The 15,610-nt window shown below is 36.5% G+C and overlaps 1 protein-coding gene across 1 annotated transcript; it reads left to right on the forward strand.

The window, feature by feature from the left end:
- Positions 1–4,971: 4,971 nt before the first annotated feature.
- Positions 4,972–15,366, forward strand: LOC135215581 (elongator complex protein 4-like). Its single transcript, XM_064250444.1, is given in 3 exon segments — positions 4,972–5,130; positions 13,291–13,611; positions 13,614–15,366. Coding segments are annotated over 3 exon segments (1,236 nt in total). The 5' UTR covers positions 4,972–5,031; the 3' UTR covers positions 14,430–15,366.
- The last annotated feature ends 244 nt before the right edge of the window (positions 15,367–15,610 follow it).

The raw sequence follows: 15,610 nt of genomic DNA on the forward strand, positions 1-15,610 counted from the left end.
CCATGCCACAAAATTGAGATGACATTTCTCGATATAAAGTAAGACAATAATGCGGAGTAGATGCTTGAATCCATTTTTCTTAATTAGGTCGGTGTCTCAAACTCTGGTGGTTTCGGTTTCACATTAATCAGAAGCCTAGTTCATTAGTTATATAAAAAAAGGAGGGTTGTCATGGCCTTGAAATAGATAGTAGTCATTTCACATTACTGTGATTCATATACATACATCGAGCTACAATGTCCTTTAATATCTAATTCGCTCTACCTTGGAATTAATATACTTTTCATATCGTGTACAAAATTCCCCTTCAGTTAAGCATATATGAAATATATTAATTCCGAGTAGAGCGAATTAGATATTAAAGGACATTGTAGCTCGATGATAGTATATATATATATATATATATATATATATATATATATATATACACATATATATACATTCATACATATATTATATCGATATATAGATATTTATATACATTATATTTACATATATTTATATACATGCACTGCATATACATACACACATACATATAAATATACCTATATACGTATATATAAATACATACATTCATATATATATATTATATATATGAGAAGTATTATTTTTTCTTTCCTTTGTCCCAGATATATTTACAGATAAGTTTGTAATAAGCATAACAGCATTTATATATCAGTATATAACTCATTAAATCATATAGGAAATAATTTTATAATATATTAACAGATTTATGTACATTAATCATATCACTGTCATATATTCTGATAAGTCTTATCTTTTATAATATTGTATTTGAATGAGAAATTATCTAAAAGTAAAAAAAAATATATATTGCAATTTGTATATGATAAATTTACACGAATGTGCCATGAAGAAATTGCTGTTGAAAATGCAGATGTGGAATCCGCATCGGCATACAAACTTGGATAGCTGCCCCATAGACTTTTTATTCCGCATAGCTGACAAAAACTCCGCACTTCGGCAACACTGCTGCATAGTCCAACTGTGCAGCAGCGATGCCGTAGTTTCTTTAGAACATTAGCTTTTAGCAGTGTTACCATAAGCAGTTCTTCTGATTTATTCTGTGTTGTTTATGATTTAATGGTTAGAATGAGGAAAATTTAATGGTTAAAATGAGTACGTATTTTCCAATGTAGAATTATTTTCCGTTACGTAAAAAAAACTACACGTCACAAGCTTAACATAATGTATTTTTGACGAAGAAAAATAAAAGATTTCAACGAAATTAATTTCTATAAATAAGCAGGATATGTTTTATAATTTTATCTTCATAATAAAACGTAAGACAGCAAAGTGAAGAATTTTATTCCTCAGTGCTGTGGCCTGTGGTCGGAAAAGCCACAAAAGGGTGCCAGATGTCACCAGAAAGTCACACTAGTAGACGAAATTCCTTAAAAAAAGCAACCCTGCTGTGCGAGCAAATCTTCGCCACTAACGATACAGGCCGTTTCCTCAGCAGGGTTGCTGTTTTGAGGAATCTTGTCTATTAGTGTGGCTTTCTGGTGACATCTGGCAACCCTCCATGGCTTTTCCGACCACAGGCCACGGCACTGGAGAAAAAATTTCCTCCCTTTGCCTTTTTATGTTTTATTATGAAAATAAAGATATAAATCATATCCTGCTTATTTATACAAATGAATTTTGTTGATATCCTTTATTTTTCTTCATCAAAAATACTTTATATTAAGCTAGTGACGTGTAGTTTTAAATAACATCAAACTGAAAATAAAAGTAAAAAAAAATCAGATGAACTGCACATGGTAACACTGCTAAAAGCCAATGTTGTGAAGAAAAAACGGCATCACAGGGTTGCCGTTTGTTTTGAGGAATTTTGTCTATTAGTGTGGCTTTCTGATGATATCTGGCAAACACTCCGTAGGCTTTTACGACCACAGGCACGGCACTGAAGAAAAAAATTCTTCACTTTGCGTTTTTATGTTTTAATAATGAAATTAAAGCTATAAACAATACCCTGCTTATTTATACAAATGAATTTTATTGAAATCCTTTATTTTCTTCGTCAAAAATATTTATAATTAGGCTAGTGACGTGTAATTTTCTAACATCACGGTAAATAATTCTACATCGGAAAATACGCATTCTAACCATTAAATCATAAAGTAAAAAAAAATCAGATGAACTGCATATGGTAACACTCTAAAAGCCAATGTTGTGAAGAAAAAAAGGCATCACTGTTCCTCAGTCTTCCCTATCATGGACATGGTGTCAAAACACGGTGCTCTGGCTGTAACTGGCTGTAATTGACTTGCTTTCGTTTCAAGGTAACATATATAGGCCTTAATATATTTTTTATATTTTCATTAAAACGGTTAAATACTGGTTTATTTTTGTTTTTGTTTAAAGATTCACTTTCTTATGACGTATTACAATGAATGAAAATCCTTTGTTTACTACTGTCTTCCTGTACATCATTAGTGTTAATTAGTCTAATTTCATTTCCAAGCAAACTTCTGTGAGATGTAAAGGAAAAAAACATACATAGTCCAATATATTTTGTTTGTTCGGTCAGACAGTGGAATATTATTTAATTTTCGTTTTAAAAACGAATTACAGACATGGTGCATAATCATGAATAGATGCATATAATAGGCCTATTCTTATTTTACATTATTTTGTCATAATTAGTATTTATTCTCATGGAAAAACTGTCTGGTATACATGGTTTATAACCATGGATAAACATACATAGGCTGAATCTGTTACGATAGCCTTTGAATTTTACTTGCCAAAGCAAAGTCTCATTCATATTGAAATCTACTAGACCTTCAAGAATGATGCTGTCACTTTCAGCCTTCATTATACACTTATTTTCCCCATGGAAAAATTATAAATATATATTATTCTGACTTCCGTGTCAATTATTAAAAACAAGTAAATCCAATATATCCTCAAATTAGGTATAAACACTTTTCAATTCAATAAAACTCGGCTCAATGTAAATATGATATCTGTTGCAGAAAGTCACAGACATCGAACTGATACCGAGACAAAAAAGTTGCCTCAACCGCATTAAAGTTGCAATGCGCATGCACAGCCATTTGGACTGAGTTTCATCGATTGAGATGCCGCCTGCGCAAGCCAGAAAAACTGTGAAGGTTGTCCACACTAACGTCCAGTTACAACTGCACAGTCCAACTGTGTACTTATAACTGCGGACTTAACTCCTTACTCTGTATTGGAAGTTGTAACACTCTCGGCAAAGAATCTTTCGCTGACAGCCCCAACAGACAACACAGACGCTTACGCCCGCCATCAAACCACTCCTTACGATCTTTCGCTCTCTCACTCACACTCTCCAGAAAAACACATACTTACATACTATCATACAGCAACACAAAACACGACATATCAAACACCAAAACAAAACACGACATATCAAACAAACCAAAACATTTAAACTCTCAACCCAACGATGCTCTCTCTCTCTCTCTCTCTCTCTCTCTCTCTCTCTCTCTCTCTCTCTCTCTCCTCTCTCTCTCTCTCTCTCTCTCTCTCTCTCTCTCCCAACCCTCGAAGACGTTGTCAAATGTAACTACCATTATCACTCCTCCATAGTACGAAAACACAGAACAGCGGGTAAAAAAAAAGGAACAAAAAAAAAAAAAAAAGAAAAAAAAAAACCCTCACCCAAGAAACACTATGCACACAGCCAAAGGTCTTAGGCCAGTAACCTTAACTAATGTCATATAAAATTTTCATATGGATCCTGAAAACCAAAATAGAAGAAATATAGGGCAGGCACATGAACTGCCATCAGGCTTTACTACACAAAGAAGAGGAATAGATCATTTGTATATTTTAGAATGCTGCGTATAAAAAACGTACAGAAGAAAAGACCGGTTCATTTTGGTATTAGTAGACTTCAAAAAACCATTTGATTCGTTTACAAGTAAAAACTCATAGAGGTAATAAAATATAGACTACATGCAAAGTAATAATTTCAGCAGCAAAGATATATACTATAAATGACAGTCCTCAAAAATGTATAACAAAGAGAGCCAAGAGTAACAAATGTCAAAAGGCAGGGTTGCCATGACTCAACCATACTCTTTCTACTGATAACTTACCGGATAATGAATGAAGTTAGAAGGATTCTGGTACCCTTACGTATATGTAGACGATGAATTAATCCCAGGACACACCCTTGAAGAGATAGCACAAGCCATAAGAATTCTTATGGAAATAGCAAGCGAATGCGGCCTAAGTATAAATAAAGACAAAAGCAATATGTCAATATTCAACGATTGGTATAGTATTGACAATGTAGAAACTATGCAGCACATAAAAGGAATAAAAATAGTTAAGCAGATAAGATACCTGGGTGTAACAATCAGCAACATGAAAGACTGCTACAGAGGACAAATAAAAAGGGCCCGGATTAAAGCAAAGCAGGTGACAAACATGGCCAATGCTACGAAATAACGTAAAACTCAGAACGATTGTCGTTATCGACAAACACGCACACTATTCAGACAGTATGAACGATCTCCGCACTCGGAAAGACATGGCATCATCTCTAGAACAAGGTCTAAAGAATTTAGACCTTGCTCTAGAAGACGTGCTCGATAGCGTTATATCGGCAGACAAACACATTGAACGTCCCGTGTATGGCATACATAAGTCGGAAGCCAGCCACCTGGTCATGACGGATTCTTGCTAAGATCGTGCAGACCATGAAACTCCACCCACTTTTGCATTCAGACAATCCCATACACAATGTTTTTGCGAACGATACAGACGGCCGTTCAGACAGTCGTTTAGTGTAGGGACCCTTAAGTCTACTGTCCCAGCATATACCTATGTAGTCTACATTGGAAATAGATATATATTCGCGCAGCAGCCATATCAAGAAAATAGAGAGGTAGTGATGGCTAATATCCATCTACTTACAAATCTGTCGAAATAAAGAATTGAAAATAAGAAAAAAAAGTCATAAAATTTTTATGGTATTAGAGACAATAAACTTAAACAAGCACAGCAGGAAGAATGGAACGAGCAAGGGAGCCGTTACAAAGGAAAATTTCCCGTTACTACTACGACTATATTAAGCGATGTGATGTGAGGTTGACACTAAGATTTGTGAAGGTAATGTATGAACCTACGCCTTGCATACCACCAAACTAGCTAGCTGTTTCTTAGTTTATTGTTGTGGCCTGCTGTAGTAGGTGCTAACGATAAAGGTTATAAAAGTTCAGACAAGCCAGAACTACCTTAAGCCTAGTACTAGCTACCTACGTAGGTATATACTACCTAGCTAGTAGGCCTAGATCCACATCAACTGTGCGTTTGATGTCTAGACCAGTCCTTTACGACGCTCCTGATTGGCTGTTGATAGTAGCTAGGGGAAACAACCTAGTGGACTAGCTGATCCAGTCTTGGCCACTTGTTGATCCGCCCTCCGAAAAAGTACTTTGACACTTCCTGACACTGGAAGTGGGCACCAGTCACGAGACATTGGTGGTGAGAGCAACAACTCGAAACCTCTAGGGTAAAAAACCGCAGGGTACAGAGTGGACCATGTACGATCAGCGTGGACAATCCCAAAAAAAGTACATTGTAACGCGTCCTAACATTGGAGATGGGCATCAGTCGCGACTTCTTGTTGGTGAGAAACGGAGCTAAAGACCTCTACTCTCCTTTCGAAGTAGGGGGAAAAACCAGCGACTACCAACCCTTATCACGGTGGACAGGTCTTATTCACTCAATATTTAAATGGTGAAACAAGAATACAATTACAACTCCAAGCATACCATTCAAAAGATTGAAGTTTTGTCAACATAATGTGATATATGAAAGCCCCATACGAACTAAAATAAGCATGTGACGCTCTTTGTAAAATATGTTTTCAAGACAGTTTTGAAATCCAATATGGCGGTTACCGTGGGATGTACAGCTTTTGATCAGTGATGAAAATCATCTTTCCCAGCCTTCCCAGCAATCATTTGAACAATGTTAGCGTATGTAGTATGTAACGTTTATTGATCTTACTCAAGATTGCAGTTGTAATCAGCACAATAAAACATTTTGTTGCCGATATTACTGAAAGTATGAAACTTTTTATTCCCGGGGTCATGGTTTGAACTGAATTCATTCTTACCTTGTAATCGGTGGTTTTTATCCTTACTGCCATCACAACTGGAACTCCACAGTGCTTATTTGATTGTTATTATACACATTTTGTCTCAGTTCACTCCACATTGCACTTTAAACCAGTTGCTGTTGCTGGTTCCTAAGCGCGCGCGCCACAAACACAGTTACGAACAGCAGACGACGAAACTACAAATTTTTATTCCCTTAATTGTTTACTTTACTCGTTATTTAGTTCAAATTTAACTTTATTTAAAACATTTTTAATTTAAATTCATGTATATTATCCCCTTTTTTGCAACCAAATTACCCCGAAAAATTACAGATATTTCCAAAGTAGATACAATCAAATGTTTCTAACGTTTTTCGACATCTAGCTGCCGAAAACCATAGAGGAACGACATACGGATAAGTGAAATTTATTAATATACATATTTTTTTTTTTTTTGCTTTTTTGTTTTTGCTAGCACTTTTCATTGATTTCAGTCTATATTAGTATTTTGAATTTCTTTAATAACCGTATGCCAGAAATAAATGTAACCTTTAATGTTTGCATGCTAAGAATGGCAAAATCATCGTTGCCACATTAGTGGAGGCTTCACACATATGCCGTTTCATTATTATAAACTGTTTCCATGAATTCTAGTTGTCATAGTAATGCAATAATGATAAAATTGCTTTAATATTTATGTATATATACTTCCAATACATAGCCTAATTTCACCAATTTCAACGTTTTGTGTGTAGTCTTATACCCAGTTTGGAGGGTCAATACATACCGAATGGCAACAGAGAGAGAGAGAGAGAAAGGAAGGTGAAGGAACGAAGAAGGAAAGGGGTGGAGGGGGGGGGAGAGGGTAGGTGGAGCTTTATACGCGTGTTCGTATCCATTTCTGCATAATGGAGTTTTTGTCTCTTGGTACAAGGACAAGTGTCGTTATTCTTTACGATTAGTGATTCACGATACCCTTATAAATTACGGCACTGGGTGTAATGCACTATTGATGTTTTACTATTTATTTAAAAAATTATCGAAGTGCACTCTTCGCCGTCTTCTAGAAAACAGTTGTTTACTCACTGAGGAAAAGTTTTCCGATTGTTGTGATGAAAGTGCCTCAGCGTCTGTGGGTACAAGTGGTGTGCGGATTTATCACAGGAAATGGTTAGTTTATTGACACAAGCAACTCCATAAACATCGAGATGGTGTCTATCTTCTAAATACTTCGAGTTGTAAGTAAAAATGTTAAACGCGTTTTGGCGAGATTTGCACTACATTTGACACTGTTTTCAGTACCCTCTGTTTAAATCTTAAAATTTGGCCTTAATTTCTAAATAAATAGTAAAACATCAATATTTTACATATTTATGATGATTAATTTGAAAATATTTGTTATTGAAAAAGTAACTTGATTCTGACTCAAATTTAAGTAATTATTTTTTGGAATTAGAACGTTCTTTTAAGTCCTGTATTATGACGTCACGACATCTTGACTTTCGTACCTATTGTAAATAATTGCTTTACTCAACTTTCTTGCAGAACAGTTTACCAGTTATTCATGCAGATTATCAGCTCTTCATGTAATTGGTATAATCGTAATGCGCATATATATCTTTATTATTTACTTTTTCGATATATGAAGATGTTTTACTGCCGGATTATCGCCGTAGTGTGACGCAATTGTTTTGGTCCCTGGGCCTCTGTTTTCGCACCATAAGAAATTATGGGGCCGAATTTGCAATGACCAGAAAGTCGTTAAAAGAGGAAAGTTAGCATTGAGGGGCATATGTTTTGATTGAGAAAAATACAAATTTATTCAATAGCTAGCTTGTAAAAAATACTTGATTACAAAAAACTTGATTGACAACTAAGCAGCATACCTACTATGGGTTTCAGCAACAGTGCAAGCACTCGTATCAGAACGAGATTTTGCTATAGTGCATTACACCCAGTGCCGTAATTTATAAGGGTATCGTGAATCACTAATCGTAAAGAATAACGACACTTGTCCTTGTACCAAGATACAAATACTCCATTATGCAGAAATGGATACGAACACGCGTAAAAAGCTCCACCTACCCTCTCCCCCCCCTCCACCGCCAACCCTTTCCTTCTTCGTTCCTTTGCCTTCCTTCTCTCTCTCTCTCTCTCTCTCTGTTGCCAATCAGTATGCATTGACCCTCCAAACTGGGTATAAGACTACACACAAAACGTTGAAATTGGTGAAATTAGGCTATGTATTGGAAGTATATATCCATAAATATTAAAGCACCTCTATAGATCTTACAGACGCCTACTATCATGTCCCGATAGCAAGGCACTTCCGTCCGTTTCTGAGCTTCAAGTTAGGCAAACAAGCCTTCTCTTTCAAAGTAATGCCCTTCGGGCTCAATATAGCCCCAAGGATCTACGAAGTTGGCAGAAACGGTAATGCAGGAACTAAGGTCACAGGGTATCATGGTAGTAGCCTATCTGGACGATTGGCTGGTGTGGGCACCTTGCATGGAGCCTAGACGTAGTCCATAAGTAGCTTTCAGGACCATAGTTTGGCCTGCATTTGGCTTCCATAAGAGATTTAGCCTGGAAGAACCTGTTTTTAATGGCTCTTGCAACAGCTAAGAGAGTCAGTGAAATTCATGCCTTAGATATAAGGTGGGTTTTTCACAAGGAGATGCATTGTGTTCTCTTAGCTAGGGTTTCTAGCAAAGAATGAGTTTCCCTTGAATCCCTGGCCAAGATCTCTTACAGTAAATCTTTCTGACTTAGTAGGCACGGAAGACAATGAAAGATCTTTGTGTCTTGTGAGAGCCCTTAGGTATTATCTCCATTGGATAGAGAAGACCAGGGGGCTGATGAGCAACTTATGGTGCTCTGTAAAAAAATCCCTCAAAACCTCTTATCTAAAAGCTCTATCTGGTTTTTTTTTATTAGAGATCTTATTAAGGAAGCACATTTGCCAGTGGGAGAAGAGCAGTGGCTACCTCTTTAGCCTTTAAACATAATTTGTCTCTGGTCTATATATTGCAAACAACTTAGAGGAGATGTAAGTCTGTTTTTGCAATGCACTACCTGAAAGAAGCTGCTTATGGACAATTGCATAATGCTGGGACCTTTGTCAGTAGCAGGCATGATTGTAGGGGAGGTATGAAGACACTTTTGCTCCTTATAAATTTTTAACCAAATAATTCTTGTGGAGTTTATTTGGAAAGTATTTACTTGTTATTTTTAATTTTGGTGATGGAATTTGTAGGTGAACGGGCATTATATTTGGATATTTAGGACTTTACTTTATCCCTGGGCAGGGGCTAGGTATGTAATCTCTTATTGTATGGTTGTTTTGTCTAGTGGTGTTTTTGGTTGGTATCAACTTCAGCTAATGGTATATTCCTCAGCTGGGGAGTTTTTCTGTGTTGATGGTGTTTAAGGCCACACCATTGCAACTAGTGTTGAGAAGAGCACTCATTAGAGGCATTACCTACTTGAAGCAGCTCTCTCCCCAGGTAAGGAACAACTAAAGTTTTATAAATCTGTTATGAATTTTTTAATATATCTTGAAGATGTCCCTGAATCCCCACCATCTTTCAATGTGGGATTCAGCTGTATAACTTACTGGGTAAGTTATACTAATAAGATAAAATTTTATTAGTAGTACTTACCCAATATAATTATAATAGAACCCACCTTCCTCCCCACACATGGATACTATCTCATTGGGTGGAGGACAAACAAAATTGAGGTATTTTCATGTAGTTGTTCGTCTTCCTCACAAAAAGTGGGAGGAGCTTGTACACCTACTGGACACAGGAAGAAGTTTTTAACCATTAATTTTGGGAATTCAAGCTGCTGTCAGGTAGAAACTACAGCTGTATAATAATTACTGGGTAAGTTACACTAATAAAACTTTTATTTCATTATAAGAATATCATTTTTGAGCTGCTGCTTTAGAGTAAAAACTTATAGCTATGCAATTATTTGTTAAGTATGTATATAAAAAATCTCATTTTGTAATAAAAAGGTCATTCGTTTTTCACCCTCGACTTAGAGAGGGGGCCACATGTCCAAGCCCCCCCTGCCCCTCCCCCTTGCTGGTCTACTGCCTGAAAATACCTGTTTAACATATTTAAGGATTCTCGTGTTCTATGACAGTAACACTACATACTAGATAAAATAAAAGAAATTATGTGATTAATCAAGTAAAGAAATGACAAAACAAGTGTCATTGGCTAAAGTTATTGTTGTCATTAGAAAAGGGATAGATTTGGGTGGTTTATTAGAAAAATATAATTTGAAAAGTACTGCACAATAGACGTTACCATTTCTTGCGTTTCAATGGTAATGAACACAGATAAATTTATAAAGCCTGAAAACATTACAAAGCCACTGATAAAGATGCATCCTAACTTAAATTTAAGTGCCAGCTCCTTAACTTGCTGGGGTCTAAAACCCTCTTCTTTCTAACCTAACCTGACCTATAGTGCCATAGAAGATATACTACTAGTCAAATACAGGGATGCATAATAGCATAACTTAAACTTACCTGGTTGATGTCCCCTTGACTCTTCACCTAACCTAGGTATTGAGTAAAAAAAGGGATGCATCCTTACGTAACCAACTCTAACCTAGGGTTCTCCTGGACTTGTAAATTTAGCTCACCTTGAGCATCATAAAATTGATATTTATTAAACTTAGCTTTCCACACTGGGCTTAAAGTGTTCAGGGTGCCCACCTCAGTCTCCCCCATAACATTGCACATAGCATAATCCTGACCTATTTCTGATCCTGGTAATTGGCTCTTTCAGCCAAGGTTGCTTTTATAGAGATGAAGCATTTATCATTGAAAGAGATTAGCTTACTTTCAAGCCAATTGTTTTTTATTTTTGTTTTACATCTGCAGTATTAAGTGAGAATATCATAGCACAATGTTACGGGTTACTTTTGTTATACATACTTTGAATACAAACCATTGCTTTGTATTTAAAAGGATTCATCAGCACAAGCTAGATTTTGGAATTAAGACTTGGTAACAAGGTGATTAACTGGTGGTAGGTGGTTGAATGTAGTGGAAATCCTAATTGCTTGCCAGACAGCACTTTTTCTTCAGAAAGTGTGCTTGATGAAGGTGGTTGAGTAACTGTTCTACAATGGTCCCCCCGTATTCGCGGGGGATGTGTACCAGACCCCCCATGGATAGTTAGAACCTGCGAATAGTTGGAACCCCTATAAAAAAGCTGAAAACAGCCTATTTTGTTCGTTAAAACCCAAGAAAACCCCACTAAAAATTTTTATACTTGATTTTGTAATAGTTTTATCACAAAAAGTGCATTTTATAATAAAATTGATAAAATAAAAAAAAACAGGAATTTGTGGATATTTCTCATAGAAAAATACCGCGAATATGCGAATTTTCCGCTAATAATGCGGGGAAACGTTCCAGAGAGAAATCCGCGAATGTGTGAATCCGCGAATATGGAGGGTCCACTGTATATCCTCTTTGTTAATGGATCCCCATGTATTTTGTTCTTTCAGGGGTAGATCTTGCAGCGCTGAATTGGCTTGTTAGGAATTTTTTAGTTGAGCATCTTCAAAACGGAGGATGTTTGACATAGTGTTCGGGGATATCATCAGGGGAACTCTCCCCCTCTGATTCATTTAAAGTTTTTCTTCCTGGACTCCCCCACCTCTCCCCTCCTCTACTTCTACAAATTATTTTTTTGCCTAGTCTGTGTGGGGTAAATGTGGTAAGGTTGGGGGGCAAGCTCGCACTTCACACAGTGATGAGCAAGTTGCTAGCCAAAGGCAGAAACCACCACCTAACATAGGGATATCAGTAAACTGGTAGGAGCTGGATCCCCAGTTAGAAGGAAGAGTATGTAATTGGTTATGTTGATACAGAAGGCAGTCTTCCTGCCAAACTTTAGCATCAGCCAGTTCAGGAAACTAGTACAATTTATGTCACAACAGGAACAGCCAGCTCAGGTTTGGCAATTAATGTTTGGTCACTTTACATCCTTGGAGAAACTCATTGTGCATGAACACCTCCATCACTGCTCTCTTGAGTGGCAACTAAAGCAGCTTTGCGTGGCCTCAAGCAAGCTACTCTCCTAGTTCGTGCCCATGAATGGGGATGTAAAGGAGGACCTAACAGGATGGCTAGACACAGAAAACTTCTTGCGGGGATTTCCCTGAATTCCCAATTTTTGGAGATGCTTCTGTTCTCAGACACATTTAAGGAGGGATGGACCACACACCTGGGAGGTCAGTCTACCTCAAGTGTATGGACATAGGATGAACCTCATTTGTACATCAGCATTTTGCAAATGTGAGTGGCTCTTCTAGGTCTGCAAAAAGAGCAAGACTTTCTGCTCCTCCTCAATCTCTTCATTTCCTTCCTTCCTCATCTTCCTCTGCCCTTCCTTTCTCCTGTAAGTAGGAAGCCATCTCACAGGAGATCCCACTGGGTTTCACCTTCTGGTGGACTGTTTGTCATGGTAAGGTTGCCATAAGTTCTTGAGTATGATTAGGAATATGGGTCCTTTAGCTCCTTCTTTGGCCAGAGGGCTGCCCAAGACTCTTCCTTTTACTTCAGGAAAGGAATGTACTGTAGTATAGAATTGGCAATACCCTCTTATTTGGCAAGTGCAACATTTCTGAATTGTGCTTGTGAGGACTGGGGATTCATGTCAGGGTTTCTCACCTTTCTGATGTACTTATAGATTACAGTATTATTTAGTGTTACTGTTTCCAGAGACATTAGTTTTGGAGCACCGTTGTTATTTCTCAGTTTGAGAATGTTGTACATGACATATTGATAAAGCATGCAAAAAGATTTTATAGTAAAGGTTTAGGTTTCTTCATAACTTTTTAGCTAAAATAAATTATATTAGAAATGAATGCTGCAGTTTGTAAGGAATCATAGTATTGTACTATAATTGTTATAAATGTACCTGTATACAAGAAGCTGAAGTCCACTTTAGATGTAGCTCATTTAAGCTGAACAAATTATTTTGTTTGGCAGTGATTCAACAGTGGTTCGACTGCTATGGCATATTACTTGTTTAAAATTTTTAGGGTTTGTCTTTAAGCTAAGACCTGTTGCTGGATAATCATGTTATGCAATGTAATTTGAAATATGAACTGTTACTTTTCTCTTTATCTTACAGATGACGGCGATTGGGTCAACAAGTAGTTTCCAGAAAAAGGGGAGGCCTAAAGCCCCTTCAATACCTGGGACACGCACATCCATTCACAATGCCCAACTCTTAGTTTCTACTGGAATACCCTCCTTGGATTATTTACTGGGTGGTGGACTGCCAGTAGGCTCAGTTCTTCTTCTAGAGCAAGATACTTATGATGTATACAGCAAGTTATTTCTGAAGTATTTTCTAGCCGAAGGTGTAGTAAATAAACATTTGCTAACTGTGGCTAGTTTGGATATTAATCCTACAAGTATCACAGAGAACCTACCAGCACCTACAGATACTAGACTCCCTTATCCGATGTTTCTGAATCATCATCTGATAAAGAAATGACAATTGCTTGGAGGTACCAGAATAAAAAGTCACCCATGTCTTCATTAGACTACAGCAGGTTTGGACATGATTATGATCTAACAAAAGTGATCTCTAATGAAATTATTTCTGCTGTTGATATAGAGCTGTGGGATGCAAGTTGTATTCAAGTAACCAATCCAGGATCTTTTGGTAAGGAATTCTGGTCGTTGCTGAAGTTTATCCAAAAACGAATTGAGGTTTCCCACCTTTCCACTCAGTCCAGTACTCCAAAAACAAATGTGATGCGTCTTGGATTGCATTCCTTAGGGTCACCTCTTTGGGGAAGTGAGTTTGGGAAAAGCGAGAAAGAACATCGGTGGCAAAATTTAACAGGATTTTTCTATTTGCTTAGAGCCTTAGTAAGAAACTCATTTAGTGTGTGTATGATATCTGTTCCTTCACATCTCTTTGTTGATCCTGCTTTGATATTTAGAATAAGAGCTATGTGTGATTATGCAGTAAGGTTGGAATCATTTCAAGGTTCAGATAAAGAAACTAACCCAGTTTTCAAAGATTATCATGGACTCTTTCATATTGAAAAACTAGCCACCATTAATAGTTTAGTCCCAACCATTCTAGATTCTACAGACTGGGTGTTCAAGTTAAAGAGACGTAAACTAACAATTGAGAGACTTCATCTACCTCCAGAGTTGTCAGAAACTGTAAACAGAAGCCAGGAGGATCCTGTTGGGAAGACCAGCAGTCCTGCATGCATGGGAGGTGCACTTCCTAGAAATTTAGATTTTTAGGACATTTTATGTAAGATTTAGATTAATCAGTGTTATGTATTTCACAACAAATCAATTAAATTTTAAACCACTGTTATTCCTTTACATGTAAGTTGCAGAAATTGTAATATTTTTCTTGTTATATGTCATCTAATACTGGAATAAGAAACAACACTTTATGTTTGCAATTATTTTTAAATGGGAGACAAGTATAATTTTAAAAGCTGAACAGCATTTTCTGTAGTAAGGAACAATTGAAAAAGCAACAGTGACTAATTACTGTATTTAGTAGTCAATTTATGTTTCTTGATAATTCGTGGAATACCTTATAGTTTTTGAAAAATATTTACTATGTAACTACCTAGTAGACCCAACTATGACTACAGTACTGTGAGGAAGATGACCTGCAATGTGATACAGGTCATAGCCTTCAGTAGCATATTAAATTGCATAAACTAGTAAGTAGTATGAGCATTTTTGCCCATGCATACATTATATCATTTAGGCATGTAAAGGTGGAGTGATTTTAAGTCCATATGAAATATTTCTTGTTTTATGCTTAATATAATTGGTGAACAGCCATATAGATGAAGTACTTACCATAGATACAACTGGGTCATTTATAATGCAAGTGAGTAATCCATGATGAAACGTTCCATGTTCACCTACCAATAGCAAGTTACTCTACTCTTCTTGTGTACATTCATCTTTGGAAGCAAACATCTGTTATGTCTTTTTTTCATCATAACTGAATTTGAATGTTCAACAGTTATGACTGGTGTGAATAGAAAGTAATTTCCTAACTGTAATGTATTTCTTCTTATTTATCAAAATTTACAATTTTTCCATTCTTCATCTTAGTAATTAATGTTTTTGTTTGTTTAAAAAGAATATTGTAAATTGTGATGTTTGCTGCTTTGATAAGATTGTTCCCTTTTCATAAAAGTTTTCCAGCAGTCTTAGAAATTATTGTTGCCCATACTAGTATGTTCCTTGATTGGATCAGCCAGTCTCCTTAAACTTTGTCCCCAATAGGTCCTCAAGAAAATGGATCTGCTACTAATTCGCAGTTTCTGAAGCCCCTTAGGAGGAAAATCCTTGATTATGTTATAGTAAGGATCAGTACTACCTGTTGGCAATTTGCAAGCACTTTCAACAATAGATAGTCATCCAACTTCATCAGTCATTGGTATTTAGAAAAA

Source organism: Macrobrachium nipponense, chromosome 5 (assembly GCF_015104395.2).
Source record: "Macrobrachium nipponense isolate FS-2020 chromosome 5, ASM1510439v2, whole genome shotgun sequence".
Taxonomy (NCBI): domain Eukaryota; kingdom Metazoa; phylum Arthropoda; class Malacostraca; order Decapoda; family Palaemonidae; genus Macrobrachium; species Macrobrachium nipponense.